The sequence below is a fragment of the Cebidichthys violaceus genome, unplaced genomic scaffold, assembly GCF_023349555.1.
Source record: "Cebidichthys violaceus isolate CVI_PGR_0920_01 unplaced genomic scaffold, fCebVio1.0.p SCAF_82, whole genome shotgun sequence".
NCBI classification, from domain to species: Eukaryota; Metazoa; Chordata; class Actinopteri; order Perciformes; family Stichaeidae; genus Cebidichthys; species Cebidichthys violaceus.
In genome coordinates, this window is record NW_027176967.1 from 768174 (window position 1) to 786799 (window position 18626).

General features: G+C 40.8%; 2 protein-coding genes across 9 annotated transcripts; both read left to right on the forward strand.

The window, feature by feature from the left end:
* The first annotated feature begins 350 nt into the window (after positions 1-350).
* scrn2 (secernin 2) lies at positions 351-12752 on the forward strand. 8 transcript variants are annotated; one of them, XM_068702188.1, is made up of 10 exons: positions 353-432; positions 3700-3862; positions 4958-5139; positions 6160-6359; positions 7311-7526; positions 7674-7839; positions 9810-9946; positions 11265-11329; positions 11488-11644; positions 12390-12752. In XM_068702188.1, exons 1-9 carry the CDS (start codon positions 389-391, stop codon positions 11638-11640), a joined length of 1326 nt encoding a protein of 441 aa, XP_068558289.1. In that variant the 5' UTR covers positions 353-388; the 3' UTR covers positions 11641-11644; positions 12390-12752. The 8 variants fall into 8 exon arrangements, with proteins under 8 accessions (XP_068558290.1, XP_068558289.1, XP_068558295.1 ...); XM_068702190.1 differs by lacking the exon at positions 353-432 and adding an exon at positions 2897-3005; XM_068702191.1 differs by lacking the exon at positions 353-432 and adding an exon at positions 3280-3607.
* Positions 12753-13600: 848 nt separating this feature from the next.
* Positions 13601-17662, forward strand: LOC137866405 (micronuclear linker histone polyprotein-like). The gene is made up of 4 exons (XM_068702293.1): positions 13601-13763; positions 14660-15302; positions 15394-15495; positions 15894-17662. Exons 2-4 carry the CDS (start codon positions 14700-14702, stop codon positions 17097-17099), a joined length of 1911 nt encoding a protein of 636 aa, XP_068558394.1. The 5' UTR covers positions 13601-13763; positions 14660-14699; the 3' UTR covers positions 17100-17662.
* The last annotated feature ends 964 nt before the right edge of the window (positions 17663-18626 follow it).

An 18626-nucleotide genomic window follows, 5' to 3' on the forward strand; every position in this document is an offset into this window, starting at 1 on the left:
TGCTAATGGTGCTGCCACTTCTCCACACTCGAACTGAAGTTAAAAATATACGTTTTTACAGAACTGTAAGGCCAGGAATCTGTGTTTTAAATCCATTTTCATCAGTTCATCACTCAACACCACTGTTTGTTGACAACGTGATTTGATTTATTGGTGTATTTACAAGTTTTTTTTCCTCCACTAGTCTGTTATAGTTTCACTGTGTCTCTGCTTGTTTGTGTGTGTGTGTGTGTGTGTGTGTGTGTTTGTGTGTACTGTATATGTGTGCGAGGTCTCGTTTGGGTGTGTCTGCCTTTGGCTCAGGTGGGTGTTTACTTCTCATGGTGTTTTTACTGTTTGTGTGCAAGGGCAGACAGGATGTGCGGTGCTTGTCAGCATGCTCTAGGAGATGAAAGGCCGGAGAGGGTGTGGAAGAAGCCGAGTGCCGTTCAGGTAACAGGTTGTCTTTACAGAAATCTCTCAAGTATTTAGTCCTGTTGCCTTCAGCATTCCTAGTGAGCCGTGAGTGAGCGCCACTCACCACCAAGCTGCTTAAAAAAATAGCTCAACACCTCCTACAAATCTGTCCATAACTGAATGCCAGTAAGGTCCAGGTGCTCGATCTCAAAACACAAACATTACTCAAACATTTCGGAGCAGATTGGATGGCGCTCCTTGTTCCCTATGCGCTCAGGTGTGCGTGTGAGCTGTTATTACTCTACTGCCATAAAACTGATTGCATCACCAAGAGACACGCCATGAGTCAGTTTTAAGAATGGGGCCTACTGACATGCATATTGATGAGCAATAGCTACTGACACGACAGTCTAATTTGGACGTTGACATATAATGCTGTAAGTCACTGCAATGCAGTCGGGCAGGTTTAGGTAATTAGAGTTATTACTTACAGCCACCACATCGTTGACATTCTCTATTGTCTCATCTCTTGTTAGCACAGTGGAAGTTATTAGTTTGACTCCATGTTGTCTGTTTACTGTTCAATCGACGGAATTGTTGTGAACAACAGCCGTCGCTTTGAACTGTGACCCAAATTACCACAATACATATTATTTATTTGACCAGTGCACAACATTACAAAGTTAGCCAAATCATCATGAATTTGCTTTCACTTCATAATTCAGTTAGACATCTTGTGTTGGCTTATTTCAGTTTGGGAAGAAGTTTTGCCCTAACCAATTAGTACTGAGTGACACATCTATTCTATGGATGTCATTTTCAGCAGACACATCAGCAGCTAGCTTTAACTAGCGGTTAGGAACAGTTAACGCAAAGATTATTAAGCAATTGTTGGCTACTTGGGGGCAGCTCAACAAGCTGTAAACACAAAATTGATATATAATCTCTTACAGTAAGAGATCAATACAGTTGATATGACAAACTTGTAAGCAAACAGTTGCCTATTTACACATCCAGAAAAGCAACAATAGCCTTGTGTTGTGTTTCTGTCACCTGTCCAATATCTATCCACCGGCTTTTTAGCTCTGTTTTGGTCTCCACCAACTCCTGAGTGAAATGGTAGCGCTTTAGCAGCTAAATACTCCACTATATTTACTGTACTATCTAGTTTACGGTGACCAGACATCACGGTTTGTCCAGGATTGTCACAGTTTTCACCAAAATTAAAATAGTAATAATATACTCATTGTTTTACATAAATGTTTATCTTGTTCTGTCCCACTCATTTATAAGTAATGGACCACACTTCTGAATTCAACACTGATTTGTCTGTATGTGTGTTACTCAATATGTCGTTGTCAAGGCTGTTGCTATGACGCTCTTTGGCTGATATGAGGAAAAGAAAGGCAGAATTTCTGAAGAAGAGCATAAGCTTGAAACATCACTTGTGGATAATATATTGCACTTAAGGCAGCAACAGTGTAAGGACCTTTATTTACATTTTCATTGCTTTCTTCTTTTGGTCCAGCACCTGCCTACACCAGTTTTTGAGGTACTTTACTTGAGTATTTCTATTTTATGACATTTTACTTCCACTCCACTACATTGGTGAACATGTTTTACTAATACTTTGTTGATCACTTAAAAGCCATTAATATGAACAACTTTTTGGTTGCCAGGTTATGTAAAGTCCTGTCTTTACAGACCACGTGCTTTGTCTTTTTAGTTAGCTTTTTATTTAATCGGAGTAAAGGATTATAATCTACTAATACTTACAATAACAAAAATATAAGTGAATTAGGTGAGTAGACTCAAAATGTTACAGTAAGCAAACAGAGATGGGTAAAAGTTACATAGATTAATATAATACAAATACAATCTGCAACCTTATCGCCAGATGCCACTAAATCCAACATACAGGTCCTTTAAAGGGCCGTGTCAGTGATTTAGTATTGTACATCCTCTTTATTCTCAGGAGACAGATTTTAAGGAGAATGGACAAAATCTTGACTTTTAGTCTAGAGTATCGGACAAGCTCCGGCTCCGGAAACACTGGATCACATAATGCAACTATGTTACTAGTAAACTGAACTTCAGCTCCAGTGGTGTTTCTTGTGAAAATGTGAATGCTAGGTAAGACTTTTGTTCAGCTCATCCTTTTGAGTCACACATACATGAACTCATGCTATGATTATATGGAACAATATTTTTGCTATATTTTTCTTCTTACTATTTCATTTTCATATACAATGAATGTGGTGAAAGGCTAAAACTGAAGCGGGAAAACTTCTTGGTAGTGACACTGGGTTATAGAAACTTGCATCATGGAGGGTTCCCCATGAACTGGAGTGAATAGTATTGGCTGGGGGTTTGCTTCCCTGACAAACTAGGCGAAGGGGAGGCAGACTCCCGATGAAGAACGACATCACGAGTCAGGGAGCCGTTCACAGGTGTGGACTGGACTCCTGTGTGAGACGGTGAGCTGTGCTTGTGGCCAGACGAGACGAGACCTTTAAGTACATACCTTTGTATAGCTCGGTCACGTGACTCGGTATTCACAACCTGCCTTCTCACAGCCGGCCGCCCGCTCTCACCATTGAATAAGAAAGGTAAACAAATTCTATAGCAGCATTCGCAGACTCGCTCTAGTTCACAGACTATTAGCCCAGAACTTTACGGTTGTACTAAACCCCCATAAAAAAAGGCGAAATGACACGAAGCGACATGCGCGTCGTTTCTCCGGAGAGAGACGGGCAGTGACGGTCGGTGTGGGCACTTTGCTCATTCAGGCCTTATCTGTATTAAACACTGATCACAAACCGAGCTGCTATCCTATGGGCTTCATCTGCGATCGGCGCACTTTTTGGCGACATTATTTCCAGATTGTATGCGATTAATTGTCGCAAATGCGCGACGAGAGCTACAATAGACCAACGTGGCGGTCGGATTTGTGAAGATTACAGTCAATAAAGTGCTGTGCACAAGACTGCCTCCTAATCCCTGTGTGAAAGGGACGGGCAGTGCACCGGCGGAATCTGACTTTCTGATAAAAGCTGGGTGGGGAATGGAGAGAGAATTTTCCTCTCGACTCCACACATGCACATTATGGTCAAAAGGGTGTAGTCTCACTTGGGTTGAATGTTAAACGCGCTGTCAGACTCGTATGATTAGTTCGAAGTCCGATTGTGTCAACAGTTACTTGGCTGAATCGGTGCGTATTTTACATGTCACCACTTTAAACTCTTTCCCAAGAGCCATCCAGACTTCTAACGTTTTTTTGTGTGTGTTGTTTCTTTATTGCAGGATGGCAGAGGTTCCCATGTCGTGTGATTGTTTTGTTTCTTTGCCTCCTGGCTCTCGCGATGACCATGTTATTTTTGGGAAGAACGCAGACCGTCCCCGGGATGAGGTGCAAGAGGTGGTCCACTACCCTGCAGAATCTCACCCTCCAGGCTTCATGCTGGAGGTAAAGCAGTCCTGGACTCCTGCAGTCTCACACCACATCTGATGCTGGTGCAAATGACTGACAACGGGCCTCATGAATCATTGAAAGAAGTTTACAGATATACTGCATATGTCCACAGTCTGGTGTATTGCAGAAAATAATTGAAAATTAAAGATTCAAATCATATATTTGCTCATATTACATTGCTATTCACAATAACCCTGTCTGAACATGGTAGAATATTATACAGGAGACTTGATGGAGAAACATTCATTCCTGTTAATGTTTACGGTAAAGGAACTGAACGTTTTAACCCACTGATTAAATGCTTTCACCTTTTCACCTCTCAGTGTTAGTGTAAGAAATACTGACTGATACACTATCAGATCAGACTTGGTACCGATGTTGGTGCAATGATATATAGGAACACGTTCTGTCCAGATGTGTTAATTGGCTTCTGGTTTTTCTTCAACAGCTCTTTTGGCTTTTCTGTTGAGTAAAAAAAAAAGAAGGAAAACCCCCAAGACTTTCATCTTGGAATGCACTGGTACTAATAATTTCAGAGTTGATATAATGGTATTTAGTCCTGCAGTTTGGGTTTTAATTGTCCAGGTTTGGACATATCTGTCTCTGAGATTTCTGCCTCAGCCTAAATACAGTGGAGGTAAAGGTTATTTTATTAGCTAAACTTAATGGTAAAGGGTAAACTTAAATAATAATACTAAATTAAAACAGACAATTAACATCATCTAGTAACTTAAAAGTTCATCTAATCAGGGGAATGGTTTCAATTTGCAATCCAGTTGTGATGCAAATGTTTATATTCTGCACCAATTCACCAATATCTGTTCTTAAAATACAATCTGGAACATTTGTACTTTTCATTCTAAATGGGACTAATGGATGCTTTAACATATCGTAGAAAGGCCATATATCTGATGGTATTGCTGCATAGTGATGTGTGAAGCAGGAGCTGATAAGATTAATTTACGTACAGCAATAGAAAGTAATTTTGACCTTTGAGTTTTACTGATGTGAAACTCAAAGGTCCTTGGACCTTAATTTAAACAACGGCTTTCTTTTTTTCTTAGTCTCCGTTTCTTTTTTTGTCTGCAGTGCACATACATCCAGATCCCTCAAGTGGAGCAGACCTGCGCCGTTGTCCTCAGCAAACCTGCCTGGATGTGGGGTGCTGAAATGGGAGCCAATGACCAGGGAGTCTGCATTGGGAATGAGGCTATCTGGACCCGAGAGCCCGTCGTCCCCGGAGAGGCTCTGCTGGGCATGGACCTTGTCAGGTGAGCACAGGAAACCTTTGCTTAAAAACAAATCATTTTGGATACAAAATACGCTTTCCCAATCTCAGCAATAAAAAAATTTTCAGAGCTGACTGGAAGCAACTATTGACCGCATCCTAATTAAATACAGTTTGGATTTTGTATGTTCAATAGAAATATTAACTTAATCCTTTTAGGCTTTGATCGGAAGGGTGTGTAGATTGTCGTGAGCATGTTATGACAGGTGTAGTAAATACTGTTGAAGCAAAGCACAGTATCGCTTATCTACTCATCTCTGTATATAAAAAATAGCATCATCATTGCCTCTAAAATACATGGTAGAGGAGTGTGTAAGTGTGAGATAAATGGATTTTTGACTAATTAATTGTATATTGTAATGTGTGTTATAGTTAAAACGGCCAGCAGGTGTCGCCATTTCACCACTAGGGGGCTTGTCTGCGCATGGTATTCACGCTTTCTTGTAAAGTTTCTCAGAAGAAGAACGTAGAGTAGAGATTTCTGTAACGTAAAGAACAGGCACCCTCAATAAAACGTGTTTAAACTGTATTCAAGGTGAGATTTCGATTTTAAAGGCACACATTGTTTAGGGAAACTGTTACGCTTGTTAGCTAAGGCTAGTAATAGATTGTAAGTCATTGTTTGGTAGAAAACTGTTGATAGGGCCGTTATTAGCATTAGCCCAACAAGCTAACCCGTTGGTGAATTTGACCGCATGGTTATTTTGGTATTGTTTTCTAGTTTGGACATTAGTAAAGTTTCTCAGAAGAAGAACAGCAAGAGAAGAGTGTAACGTAGAGAACAGGCACCCTCAATAAAACATTTGTTTAAACTGTATTCAAGATATCTGCTGCCATTCTTTGGTGCGCCAGCTTAACTGGTCTTCACTGTTAGTTAAAAAGACACATGCTAGGTAGATAAATGCTTGAAAATTAAAGAATAACATTTCTAACCTCATAACTAATGCCCCGTAGAGAAAGACCTTATTCTTTGAAGTAATCCTGCATGATTTGTGATCATCAGACTTGGGTTGGAGCGTGGGGACAGTGCCTGGTCGGCGCTGACAGTGATCACCAGCCTCCTGGAGCAGCATGGCCAGGGGGGGCAGTGCAAGGAAGACCCTGTGCCCTTCAGCTACCACAACACCTTCCTCTTGGTGGACCGCAATGAGGCCTGGGTCCTGGAAACTGCTGGAAGGCTGTGGGTGGCGCAGAAGGTCACAAGTAAGCATGGAGGGTTAAACATCTAGGGTGCAGAGTGAAGGGTACATGTATAGCAGAGGTGGGGCCAAGTTATTGTTTTGCAAGTCACAAGTATGTTTCAAGTCTTTCCCCAAAATACCAAGTTAAGTCCTAAACTTTAAGTTTTGAGTCCTAAAGAAGTCATAATGTGCTCTACAACCAAATGTAATGCCATTTGCGTCTCCGTCTGTAATCTTTGACACACACGTTTTGGAATTATTTTTACCAACTGCCGCTCAGTAACGTAACGTTCTCTCCTGCAACTTGATTGGATGCTGTAGCATGCAAAATTTTACAGCACATGACATCTTTTAGCCCTTCACTGAGTGAATCCTCAGGAATAGCAACGGACATAAAACACAATACACACTTGTGCAGTAGACAAAAGCAACAAGAAACAAGTTACAATATATAAATGTGATTTACAATATGCAGCTACGAAGCACTCAGTATACAGAGTACACAGTATATTGTACAACCAACAGCTGAAACACTGACTGATCTCATCTAAATAAGTCCTGAGTCACAGGAGCCTCAAATATGTATTAATCCAGGGCTTAAAATGGTTAAACTAAATGTACTATTTAGTCTTGTTTGAGTAACGTTTGCAAAAAAACTACTGTGCCCATCTCTATTACGAAATTACTGATCTGGCTGTGGCAATAAACCAAAGACAAATTAAAGATTTTCTGGAGTCATGGATCACCAAAATCAGTCATGACAACGCATCCAGTAGTTGAGATTTTTCAGTCCAGACCTCAGTTGTGGAGCGACCAGTAGACCGCCTCTGCCATTCCTACAGTCGCACCACTAGCATGGCTAAAAGCATTTTCAGAACAAGGCTAAACCAGACAAAAATTATGCATGGAGTGCTCAGATGGTCAAGCAGAAGACTTGCATGTTTACATGCTAACAGCCACTCTTTCTTCTCAGAGGGTGTGAAGAACATCTCCAACCAGCTAACCATCGGTACTGAGGTCACCGCAGAGCACCCAGAGCTGCGGGGCGTGGCCCAGGCTCAGGGCTGGTGGGACGGTGAGGGGGAGTTCAACTTCACTCGGGTGTTCAGCCCTGAGAACCCGCCTGCCAGGATGGAGCTGGCAAAACAGCGCTATAAGGGAGGCACAGAGCTACTCCAGCAACATGACGGTGAGGGTGGTCAAGTCCTACATTTCCCAGAGTGTTTGTGGACACCCCCCTTACAACATTATTGTCCATGCAACATTCAGTGATAGGCATAAACGGCAGTGATTAGTCACAGTTTCTGTGTCTCTCCTGCGTTGTCTCTGGTGTCAGGCTCTGTGACGGCAGCTGTGATGATGTCCATTCTGAGGGACAAGCCCAGTGGTATCTGCATGGATTCTGGAGGTTTCTGCACCACAGGCAGCATGGTATCTGTCCTGCCCAGAGACACCAGCATGCCCTGCATCCACTTCTTCACTGCCACCCCAGACCCCTCCCGGTATGTCACTAACTAGATTAGAAACATCTGTTAAGACTATAATAAACCATGTATATCACAACATATTCTGGAATGAAATTATAATTAGTCTATTCTGCCTCACTTTATAGCCACCTACTGGAAACACAATACTGAAGTAATCCCTTCACATGACAGCTTTTAAATGTGCTGTTCTAAATAAGTTGTGTCTTATGGAACACTTTTATAACATAGGAAAACCTCTGTATCACAAACTGTAGCAAATTGAACTCTTGTTGAAAGGTTTTAGCACTGATTCATACTGTATTTGCATGTGCGCTGTTCTGTGTGCTCTTAAATTCTCAGAAATCAGGGAAACAAAAGGGTAAAATATATGAATAATGCATTATTTTTTGTGTACATCTGGCCAAAAATAATGATAAACTCAACGCAACGGATTGACCTAACTACAATATCTTTTTCAAAGCTTTGTTCCAATGTTATGTATATCTTGTAAATGTTGCAAAATGTGTTTCACGGTGCCTCAGTGGCTGTTTAGACATTGCTGTTTCTTGTCAGGCACTCCCAACAAAAGGGAACAAACGTGTTCTAAATGTTGGAATTTCTATTGTTACACCCACTCATTATAAGAAATGACAAGAGTAGAACGTTTATAATACAGAGGTTCAGCTTTGCAGTTTATATTCGCACACCTTAACCTTCTCACAGTTGACTTTCCAGCTTTCACTAATATGGCAAGGACTGAGTTCAAATAGCACGCCAGTGTACATTGCAATCAAAACGTCTTTCACACTTAGTGAGTTAACACATTCCAAAGTTTACAGACATGATTATTTTCACTGCAAACAATTAACAATCACTTCAAACCTGAAACACGCCCTGACTGCCTGACTGGGATTCGACCTGAGTAAATTTAGGAAAACAAAACAAACAAACAAACAAATATAAGGAAAACAAAACTATTTTGCCCCAATGGCAAAATCTATATATTTTTGCCCACTATTTGGCTCACTCAAAAGAACCCTCCCAAAAAACAACAAGCAAACAACAAATAAAGTCCCATAGCAAGAGCAGCTAATGGACCACTGATACTCTGCAGAGAAACAAATATTAACAATCTTAAAAAAAGCTTCATAATAATACATGACATACAGATTAGATGTTAAATATTGCATGACTGAACTTAAGAATACCTGAAACGTCGGTCTACTTTCCTACCGACTACCAATCGCCTTCAACCCAGCAGGGAAGGCGGGTCTGAAATACATGAAAACAATTAACATCAAACATTCTACAGGATTAAACACTGCACAAAGAAAACAGCCTTAAGCCTACCAATTTGTTCCTGCACTCTTGTCTTCCCTCCACGCCAACATGACACCCACATCACTCCACCAGCCTGAACCACATGCAAAGTGTGTTCTTCCTGGAGGTAGCGCTATATCTGCAAACTTCACTATTTAGAAAAAAAGTCCCTTTTTTCACTTGGGGCCACCTGCCACATTGTTATATATTCTAAATGTTGTCTCATTTTTCATCGTGGGTGTATTCCAGGTGTGTGGTGGGTTCTGTCCGGGGAAAGATGGAAGTAATATGTTTTAACTTTATGGCATCAGAAACAAAGCTGTTAGCATGAGCAGCAATAGGTACATAAAAGACAGTGAAAGACTAAGAAAAAAAACTCATCTTGATAAAAATGGCTTATATGCTGATTGATCAGTTGAAGCAAAAGGTATTCACGTTAAGTTTCCTTTCATTGAAATGTAATTTCTATTTTAAACACAGACATTGAGAAGGTGTTTCAATGCTAATATTCTTTCCCTCCCTATCTGTAGCTTTCCCTGCATTCTGTCTCCACTTTGGGTCGATGGGAGTTTCTATATCTGTCTTTTTCTCTTTCCTGTCCCTGCTCTTACCCTCGTAGGTCTGTATTCAAGCCTTTTATCTTCTCGGACTTTTCTACCCCTGTGCTGGGGGTGGTCTCCCCACAGTTTGGCCCAGACGACCCTGTCAGGAAGCAGCCTCGCTTTCAGAGCCAGGTGGACCGAAGACATGACCTGTACAAGGCCCACCAGGTGGCGCTCAGCACCATGGAGACCAACCCGGTGGGCACTGATGGAAGACCTAGGTCAATGATTGTGATGTGCAGATCCTGGCAGAGTTGGAAGCTCATTTTCATTTAAAGAATACATCCAAAGTAGAATACATTTTATTAAGAGTGGAAGTTGGTCAGTTGTTGGTGATAAATTACAGGCAAGTCGCACACTGACACACTGACACTCCCAGAGCAGAGCAAAACACAACAGGACCTCACAGTTAGTGCACACAAGACACAGAGTGTAGACTAAACATGAACACACTACAAGTACACATTCAAAACCAAAGAGCAGGTTTTCAATCACGACTACCTCACGACCTTACGGGAGGTATTAGTATTTCAAAACAAAGTGACAATCTCCATTAAACCGGCGATACTACATTCTGATTCAAAGCAATGTTTTTTGAGTATGTTGGGCATTCACACTGAAAAGTGTAAAAATGAAAGGTGCATGTTTAGGATTTGGCGGCATCCAACAGTGAGGTTGCAGATTGCCACCAACTGAAACTTCTCCCGTGTGCCAAGTGTGTAGGAGATCTACAGTGGGCGACGTGAGTCAGTGTTTGGTTTGTCCCTACTGGGCAACTGTAGAAAAATGACGGGCGGCTTCGTATGTAGATAAGATAAAATGGCTCAATCAACAATTTTTATTTTCAGATGATTATACACTAAAGAAAACATACTTATTAATGTTATATTCCATTTATGCAATTAGATCTCTCTAAGTGCTACACACTGCTCCTTTAAGTACAGTGCAGATTAAAGTACATTTCTATCCAAAAGAAAGATATGACAGTAATGTTACATAACTTGCGAACACATTATATTAGTGTGATTATTACAACAACCAACACTTTTTTCACTTGTCAAATATTTTTCACCTGCTTACCCAGATGAAAGAAAAGTAACCTTTTTTCACTTGTTCTTGAGTCATAGACAGGAGATAAGTCTATTTAGATCAGATTTAGAAAATGGACCACCAGATTATTTTTCTCACTTGCCTCTAAGTACGTCTGTAATTTTGTAAAGTTAGTGAAGTTTGATTGGCTGTGGCATTTCAAAGTTTGGTTGATGTATTTTGGTGCATGGATTTCATAATTTTATATTTTGTACAAGTTAAGTGGATAGATTTTTTTGCAAATTTAACTGCAGAACAGTATACTCAGGCAGTTAGTCTATACATTTTGTACATCATCAGTATGTAGTATGGAATTGAAACACGACTGTTACCTGCTGTGTTGGTGAGCAACAAGAGTATGTAGACACCCAGATTAGCCTGTTGAGTAAATGGAGGTGTGTGATAGCTGGTACTCAACTACTTTCATTTAGTCTGCATCTCCCACCACAGACGCCTGTTTGAATTTCACTGAGGACTTTCAAAAGGCTAAGAGTGAGATCTGGATTCTCGTAAATGTACGTGATATTAAATACAGAGACTTGTCCATAGTTTAGGATTCAGATCAATGACTCCATTACTTAAGCATGTTAAAACATACAATATGCAAATACTATTTGACCCAGGTCTTATGGTTGTTTTGACATCTCTCTCTCTTTTCCTCTCTGTGTGTCAGGACGAGGGTTCAGCTGTCTTTGAGATTCTGAGGGAACTGGAGTCGCAGTGTCTGAGCGACGTTTCAGCCATCCTTAGTGGAGAGATATCAGGAGAAGAACTGGGGGACTTGTTTTTTGATTCCGTGGACACAGAAATAAAGTTCTACCAGTGAGGAGGTGGGCGGCTTCAGGAGCTGTATGTGGTGTTGTCTCGTGCATGAATGTGTTGCTGTTGTGAAGGGAAAACTTTAGACTGCAACTTGGGAGCAGAGAAACTCAAACCCTGAAGAGACTATTACTGTAATATAGTGATAAATATCCATTACTATGATAATAGAATGACTTTCAGTAGCAATATGGATTAAAGAATACATTGGGTCTGTTCATAAACCAGTACAAAATTGAGTTAATTTCCATGTGTTGTGTTAACTTATGGAGAGTCCTTGCATAACTTAAGAACACACTAGATAACATCTGAGTCAAACACAATTGGATGATGATTTTTAAGATCATAGAAAGTCTGTATCTCCTAACTGAGTATGAGACCAGTGAGAGTCATCACAAAAAACTTTACTGCTGAAACCGGGACAGGTCTGACCATGATCCTGCAGTATTGTAACAGTTATCTTTTGTGTTTTTGTCCAGCAATTTTTTGACAATGTTCTTGGAGTAAAGCACATAAAATAAACTAAATAAAGTTAACCTTTCTGCAGTAAGGCAGTAAGATCAAAAGGTTGAAGCCTTTTTGAGAACTTGAAGTTGTGAAGTTTCTGGTGTCTCAGTATGTTTCTGCTGCTCCAACAGCTCTGCCATTTTTGCATGCAAAAATAGAAATAGCCCTGTGTGGAAATGTGACTGTGTTCCCAGCAAAGGTCATTAAGTGCTTAACCTGTGTGCTGTGTTTAACTGTTGTCTTTTACAGCCCCCTCAGGTGGACATCCCTAACGCTAGCAGAGTTGCAGGAGAAGGCCCCGAGTCTGTTAAAAACCCTGTGTTCCTCATCTGATTGGGCTCTGACTCACTCACACAACACACATCCATCATTAACACAGACTAAATGTCTAAACTGCTCTGATTGGAGCAAATGTATCACCCGAGGAGCCAAAAGTGCCCCTTTATTAGTGAGTATAATGATGTAGACTACACAAGCGCCTATGTAGAGCTGTGTGAAGTTGCACAAATGCAGCGTGGCATTTGTTTAACATTTTGTTTGTTGTTACAAATTAATGGGTTGTCATTTGATGGCTACCTGTAGGAAAAGATCTAATAAAGAATGTGCATAGTCTGTTCTGTGTGTGTTGTGAGCTTCCTGGCCACTGTATATGTGCGGCTGTTGGTATTGGTAATACTGGAGTATGTCTCCTTTACATTTTCTCTCAGTCTCAGCCCTATGTCCAGACTTAAACAGCGCTTTTGCAAGCAATACACAGCATTGATATTAACAATTCAACTTCTGTCTCCATCCTATTTATTTTGTATCATTACTCTGCCTTGCTCGAAAGAGAATTGGAGTATGCATTATTTGGGGGATTTATGTCACTATTACCTCACTGACATTAATTGCAAAGTGATATAAAGTTTTTTAATAATTTTTTTTAATTAGTCCAACTGCTTTATGTAGAATTTGTATTGAAGTGTCCTATTCAAGCCATGACAATATGATAGACAGTTCACATGCACCTGAACCTAAAACTAATGCTAAAAGTCATTCGGCCATTATTGATTTTATGATTTACACTTGTGTTTTTCCTAATGTGACATGTGAAAGACAGTTACACATTATTTCTATAATAATGTGCAGCTCTGTTTAAATCGTAAAATGTAACACCTTTCTTAAACCATAAGCAGTGAAAACCCTGGAGCTATATGACAGCAGCCATAGTGGCTAATTTGCGTTTTTGTATTTACCTTGCAGGGGGATTTTTTGGGGTGGATTTCCCCTGTATGTCGTTTTTCAGCCTATCTACTGTTCGACACTCCAATCCAATAGGCGGCGCTAATGCGTTTTTAAGCTAGTTTACCCGTCGCTAATGGATGAACCCAAGGAAGAAGAAGACGAAGCATTATGTTGGGTTGTTCACACTCCATCCAGGAGGTGGCGGCAGTTTAAATATGTTACTGTCTAGGGGGTAACCAAACGGCCTGGTGGTGAGCGAGGTACACCAACTTCGCGACAAATGTTAGCCAAATGCTAAACTATTTGTTGTTGTCAGGCCTTGGTCATATTGCCGAGCCTAGTTTCAGCTTTTTCACCTGTCCATCCCCTTAAAGAAAGTGGAGTCGTCCAACGGAAAAGGTAATGTAACGCCAGGATGCTAACGTTAGTCAACGCTGTTTTGATGATTGCTAACCAAAAACTGCTCCCTGCACCTTAGCTTCCATGTAACAGTTACACCAGGACGAGAGGGTGGGCGCAAATGTGTTGATTCTAGATGGAAATAATTCCCTTTTTGATGATAATAAATTGTGATTTTTTTTCCCTATTTTATACTAGCAAAAGCTAACTAACGCAAGCAAGATACTACTATGTAGTAGTCGACCTACTAGAAAACGGTTTATCGCTTTGGATAAAAGCGTCTGCTAAATGACTGTAATGTAATGTAATGTAAAAAAACAACAAGTAGAGCTAGCCAGCCAAGCTAATGTTAACGTTAGATCTGAAGCTAACTTCTCCATTAAAAGCTTATGTTTCAACACTGGACGGCGGATCATTGTACTTATTATTATACGCCTGTAGTTGAAGTCAATTGTTGTTAATGTAACAGTTAATCTTGAGTGAAAAATCTCCCCACATTTTAGCTAACGTTCATGACTTGTGATACCTGCTAACGATGTTAACGGTTAATGTTTCTACCTGCAACATCTCGACACATTTGAAGATACATTTTTACTGTTGGTCCCCTCTATGAATCGCACAATAGTTATATGTGCTTAAATATGTTATATAACTTTTAGGAATTCCTTTATGAGCAATCGTGACGGAGAGTTTTTGGACTAAGTGGTGACAAGTTAGGGTGTGCACATCCATGGTGTCACTTAAGCCTACATTAAGTGTGATTCAGTTGTATACTGTTGGTCCTCTATGTGATTATTCAATATTTATAATCAAGGTTTGGCATATTAATCTTTCTGAACTCTTTAATTCATTATTTCAAAGCTATTTTTCATTTTATTGTCTTTTTTTCGCTGCAGGCTTTGACATCCACTCCGCTGCTGGAGTTGCTGTGAGATCATGCAGTCAAACAGGTCCGAGCACAGTCACAGTCGGCAATACAGCGACAGAAGTTCAAGGCTATGGGACGACTACGATCACAGATGGGAAGAAAGGCACGAACCTCACAGAGATGTACCACAGGATTCCTATCAGAAATATAGTGGAAATGGACAGAGTAGCAAAGAGAGTACAAGCAGAAATAGAGAGTACAGTGACTCGCCTAAGATGCTGTACAGCTTGAGCAGGAAGAGCTCAGCGAGGAGATGCGTGTCTTCCTCCGATTGGGGTACTTTTGAAAAGAAAAGGCAAAGGTTTATAGAGGACGATAGAGATGATAACAGATACAGGCTTGAGCCTGAGGATAATACAAACAGGCTGTCACCCGACAGATTTTCACGTGCACACGTGACCAAGGACTTTAAACAAATGCTGCCACAGGAAGAGGATTTCAAATACAGGCAAACACCTCAAGACTCCAGACACAAATATGTGCATGAGGAGTTCACCTATAAGCAACAACATGACAGACAATCGTCTGGATATTACAAAGATAGAGTGGGTCGTGAAAGGAGCCGAGACGGTTCACAAGAGAGGAAACGATCGCGAGATCGCTCCAAGAAGGTTAGTCACAATGTATCAGTGTCACTGTGACACGGACTGTGAAAGATTATTTTTAATGTAGTTTAATAAAATGTTTTTCCATGTCAAACAGAATTATATCAAACCTAGAGAGAGGAACGACAGCCCCTCTACGGATCATGAGGAGCATCTTCAAAATATAGCAATGTTTCCATTGAATGGATCTTGTGGACAGGTGAGTTTATTACCTTTATCATCAGTGACATGTGCACCAGGTTTCACTTGGGGTACAAAGAATAAAATAGGTTGTTTTGCAAGGAAGGAAATGCATTCAACACACATATTTTACAAATTCATAAGCTACCCAGCATTAAATACAGTAAATAAAATCCACCTTTACCAGCTGCAAGATTTAAAGTGATGAACACATTTATTAAATAATATGATACATGTTATTCTGAAATGGCCCATTCCAAATATTGAGTACTTTTACTGTTGGTACTTTGAAGTATATTTTAATGCTAGTTTCTCACAGGTGGTAATTCCATATTCTACACATTTATTTGTTAAATAAATAATGCAGATAGTGTTTCCATAAACTGTGGTTGCTTCTGTGTGTTTCCCCCCCAACAGTCTTTTGTGAGTGACGTCACCAACCAAAGCCCTGCTGTTCCTGAGCAGAAGTCCACCATGGGTTTCCAGCGTTTCCTCAATGTGCTCAACAAGGGCGTGAATGTCGCCACACTCACCAAGATAGTGACTCAGACCTCGACGGAAGTGGGTGATCCAACGAGTTCTACATCTTCTTTCATGAACACTGATCATCCCTGGTCTCCCGGTTATGCCAGAGGGCAACAGGGAAGCAACCAAAATACCAGCCACTGGAGTGAGAGCGTAGGATTTCAGAGACGGGCTTCTTCACAGCTTCGTCACAGGTCCTTCAGCCCAAAGGGGCAGTCTCTGTCTGATGAGAAGTCTCTGCAAAAGAGAGACAGAGAGCAAAGCTACTTAAGCTCCAACAGTAGATCCAGATCTCCCTCAGAAGAAGAAAAGACAACACTGACACCCGAGGATGAGCACAAGCACAGGCAAATGCAGGATGTTTTGCAGGCCATTGGCATGAATTTAGGATCCGAGGAACTGGGCCAAATGTCCAATCGGATCCAAGAGCGGTTATATGGAAAGAAGGATAGTGACCGCCATCGTAAAGGAAGCAGGGAAAGGGATACCAGGCAAGTGTTTTCACCACGGCCACGCAGTAGATCATCATCATCCAGCAGATCTAGTTTCAGCCCGTTAAATCAGGAATATTACAAGAAAAAAGACTCCTATAGTGCTCAGAGTGATGGAACCGAAGTACACCAAGTACAGGTGCACGATGGTGTTGAATATGGCCAGAATAGCACCAGTAGCACTTTACAGGAGAGTGACGAATGTGAAACTTACTCCAAGGAAAGCATGGCTGCATGTCAAGCATTTCCTCAAAATTCAGCGTACACTTTCTTAAAGCCATCTCCTACACCTGTAATGCCGATGTACCCTCCAGTAAACTGTTCATCGCTGCCATACCCACCTCCTCCTAACTTGCCCCACCTTGGACCCAGGCTTTTCTGGCCTCCCAGGCCTCCCTTCTTCCCTTCCCCCCGGGTGCCACCTGTGAGCATCTTTCCAGCAGTACTGGCTCAAACAAGGCACCTACTCCCACAGCACATGAGTAATCCACCCTTTCTTAACTCACTGGGTATGAACCCAGTTCAGCCACTAAACACCGCGCAAAAATCAAAACCACTGTCAAGGCCCCGCTGTTTGCAAGTCATTGAAACCAAACAGCCTGGATGAAGATGCCTGCATAGGGTGAAAATCTGACTGATATAGCAAAAAAAGACTATCTTTTCTCTCTGGAGAATCATAAAAGATCTTCATAATATAAACAACTGGGCCTTCACAGAGCACACAAAACACCCATTGATAAAACAAAGCACTAAATAACACGGACAAGGAAGTGAACAGGACTCAGGTTTATTGACATACCTGGAGCTCTGTCCATTGCCAGCCTATTGTTCTTACACCCGAAACACAATGTCACTCCAAAGAGAAAGATTGTGTGAAGAAAGTTTATTGATCTCTGAACATTTAGTTTTCTTGATTTTGTTTTTAAAACACCATGATTTGATACATTATCATTTTTGTTGAGGTTATATTTGTCAACAGAAGTATTTTTGTCTGAATTATTCTCATGAAATGGCGGCATGCTATTTCGGTCTTCAGAGGGTTTTGGCCAACACGTGATCTATAAAATGTGCTGTACTCTTAGTTAAGCTATTTTCTTTTCTTTTTTTTGTACACATGCAGAAAATTATGTAAATATTTGAATAGCATAATATTAAATGCAATGATTGTAAGTAAGTTGCTGAGAGCCGTTTAATTGCACCAGTTTTTGTTGACTATATTGGGAAGAAAAAAAGCAGTTCTCAGAAGAAGGAAACGTTGGATGGGACCGTCACGTACAAAATTCCAAATGATCCTCCGTGGCAGGCTGCACAGTACATTCAGTTATTGAGACAGTACATAGCACATCAGAGTGGGACGAATCAGGATCTTGGAAAACAACACCACATGGTTTGGAAAAATGTTTCATTTTAATTTATCCATTTCTATACCAAGCAGGTTCACCATACATTACATATATTATCTACATCTTATCGCATATTTTGTATTGATACCATTCTTGACAAATGTTGAGAGTAGGACATGTTAATGAATTTTAGACTTTAGTGAGAGGAACATGAGAACACGCACCCCTGTCTACATCGAAGGAGCTGATGTGGAGCAAGTGAATAGTTTTAAGTTCCTGGGAATCAGCATCACAAACAACATGACATGGTCATCACACATCTCCATCATTGTGAAGAAAGCTCAGAAATGGCTGTATTTCTTAAGGAAACGTAAGACGGCAAAGCTCCAGTGCCAAGTTCTTGTTAGCTTTTTACAGAGGATCAATAGAAAGCGTCCTGAATGAAACATTACAAACTGGCATGGGAAGTGCACGGCACAAAATATGACGGGGCTCTACAGCGGCTCCCAGAACATCATTGGTACCATCTACCGATTGGTGTTAAGAGGTGCCAGCGAAGAGCCCAAAGGATATGAAGACATTACCCACCTCAGCTACAGCCTGTCCACCCGGCTGCTGTCTGGCAAGAGATACAGAAGTATCAGCTGGGATACCACCAGACATCAGAGCAGCTTCTTTCCTTTAGGCTGTAAGACTCCTAAATTCAGCCTCCACATTTATGTTATTTCTACTTTTTAAAAGTTTGTTTTTTTCTTAGGTTGCAAAATTGGACGACAAACTGCATGTCACAC

What these genes read in the sequence shown, in the direction of transcription:
- LOC137866405 (XM_068702293.1), top strand. Translation starts at nt 14,700, where the DNA reads ATGCAGTCAAACAGGTCCGAGCACAGTCACAGTCGGCAATACAGCGAC. An exon ending in CGCGAGATCGCTCCAAGAAG is followed by an intron (nt 15,303 to 15,393) that starts GTTAGTCACAAT and finishes CATGTCAAACAG; the next exon opens with AATTATATCAAACCTAGAGA. An exon ending in TGAATGGATCTTGTGGACAG is followed by an intron (nt 15,496 to 15,893) that starts GTGAGTTTATTA and finishes CCCCCCCAACAG; the next exon opens with TCTTTTGTGAGTGACGTCAC.
- scrn2 (XM_068702188.1), top strand. Translation starts at nt 389, where the DNA reads ATGAAAGGCCGGAGAGGGTGTGGAAGAAGCCGAGTGCCGTTCAG. An exon ending in AGAAGCCGAGTGCCGTTCAG is followed by an intron (nt 433 to 3,699) that starts GTAACAGGTTGT and finishes TCTTTATTGCAG; the next exon opens with GATGGCAGAGGTTCCCATGT. An exon ending in GCTACTCCAGCAACATGACG is followed by an intron (nt 7,527 to 7,673) that starts GTGAGGGTGGTC and finishes CTCTGGTGTCAG; the next exon opens with GCTCTGTGACGGCAGCTGTG.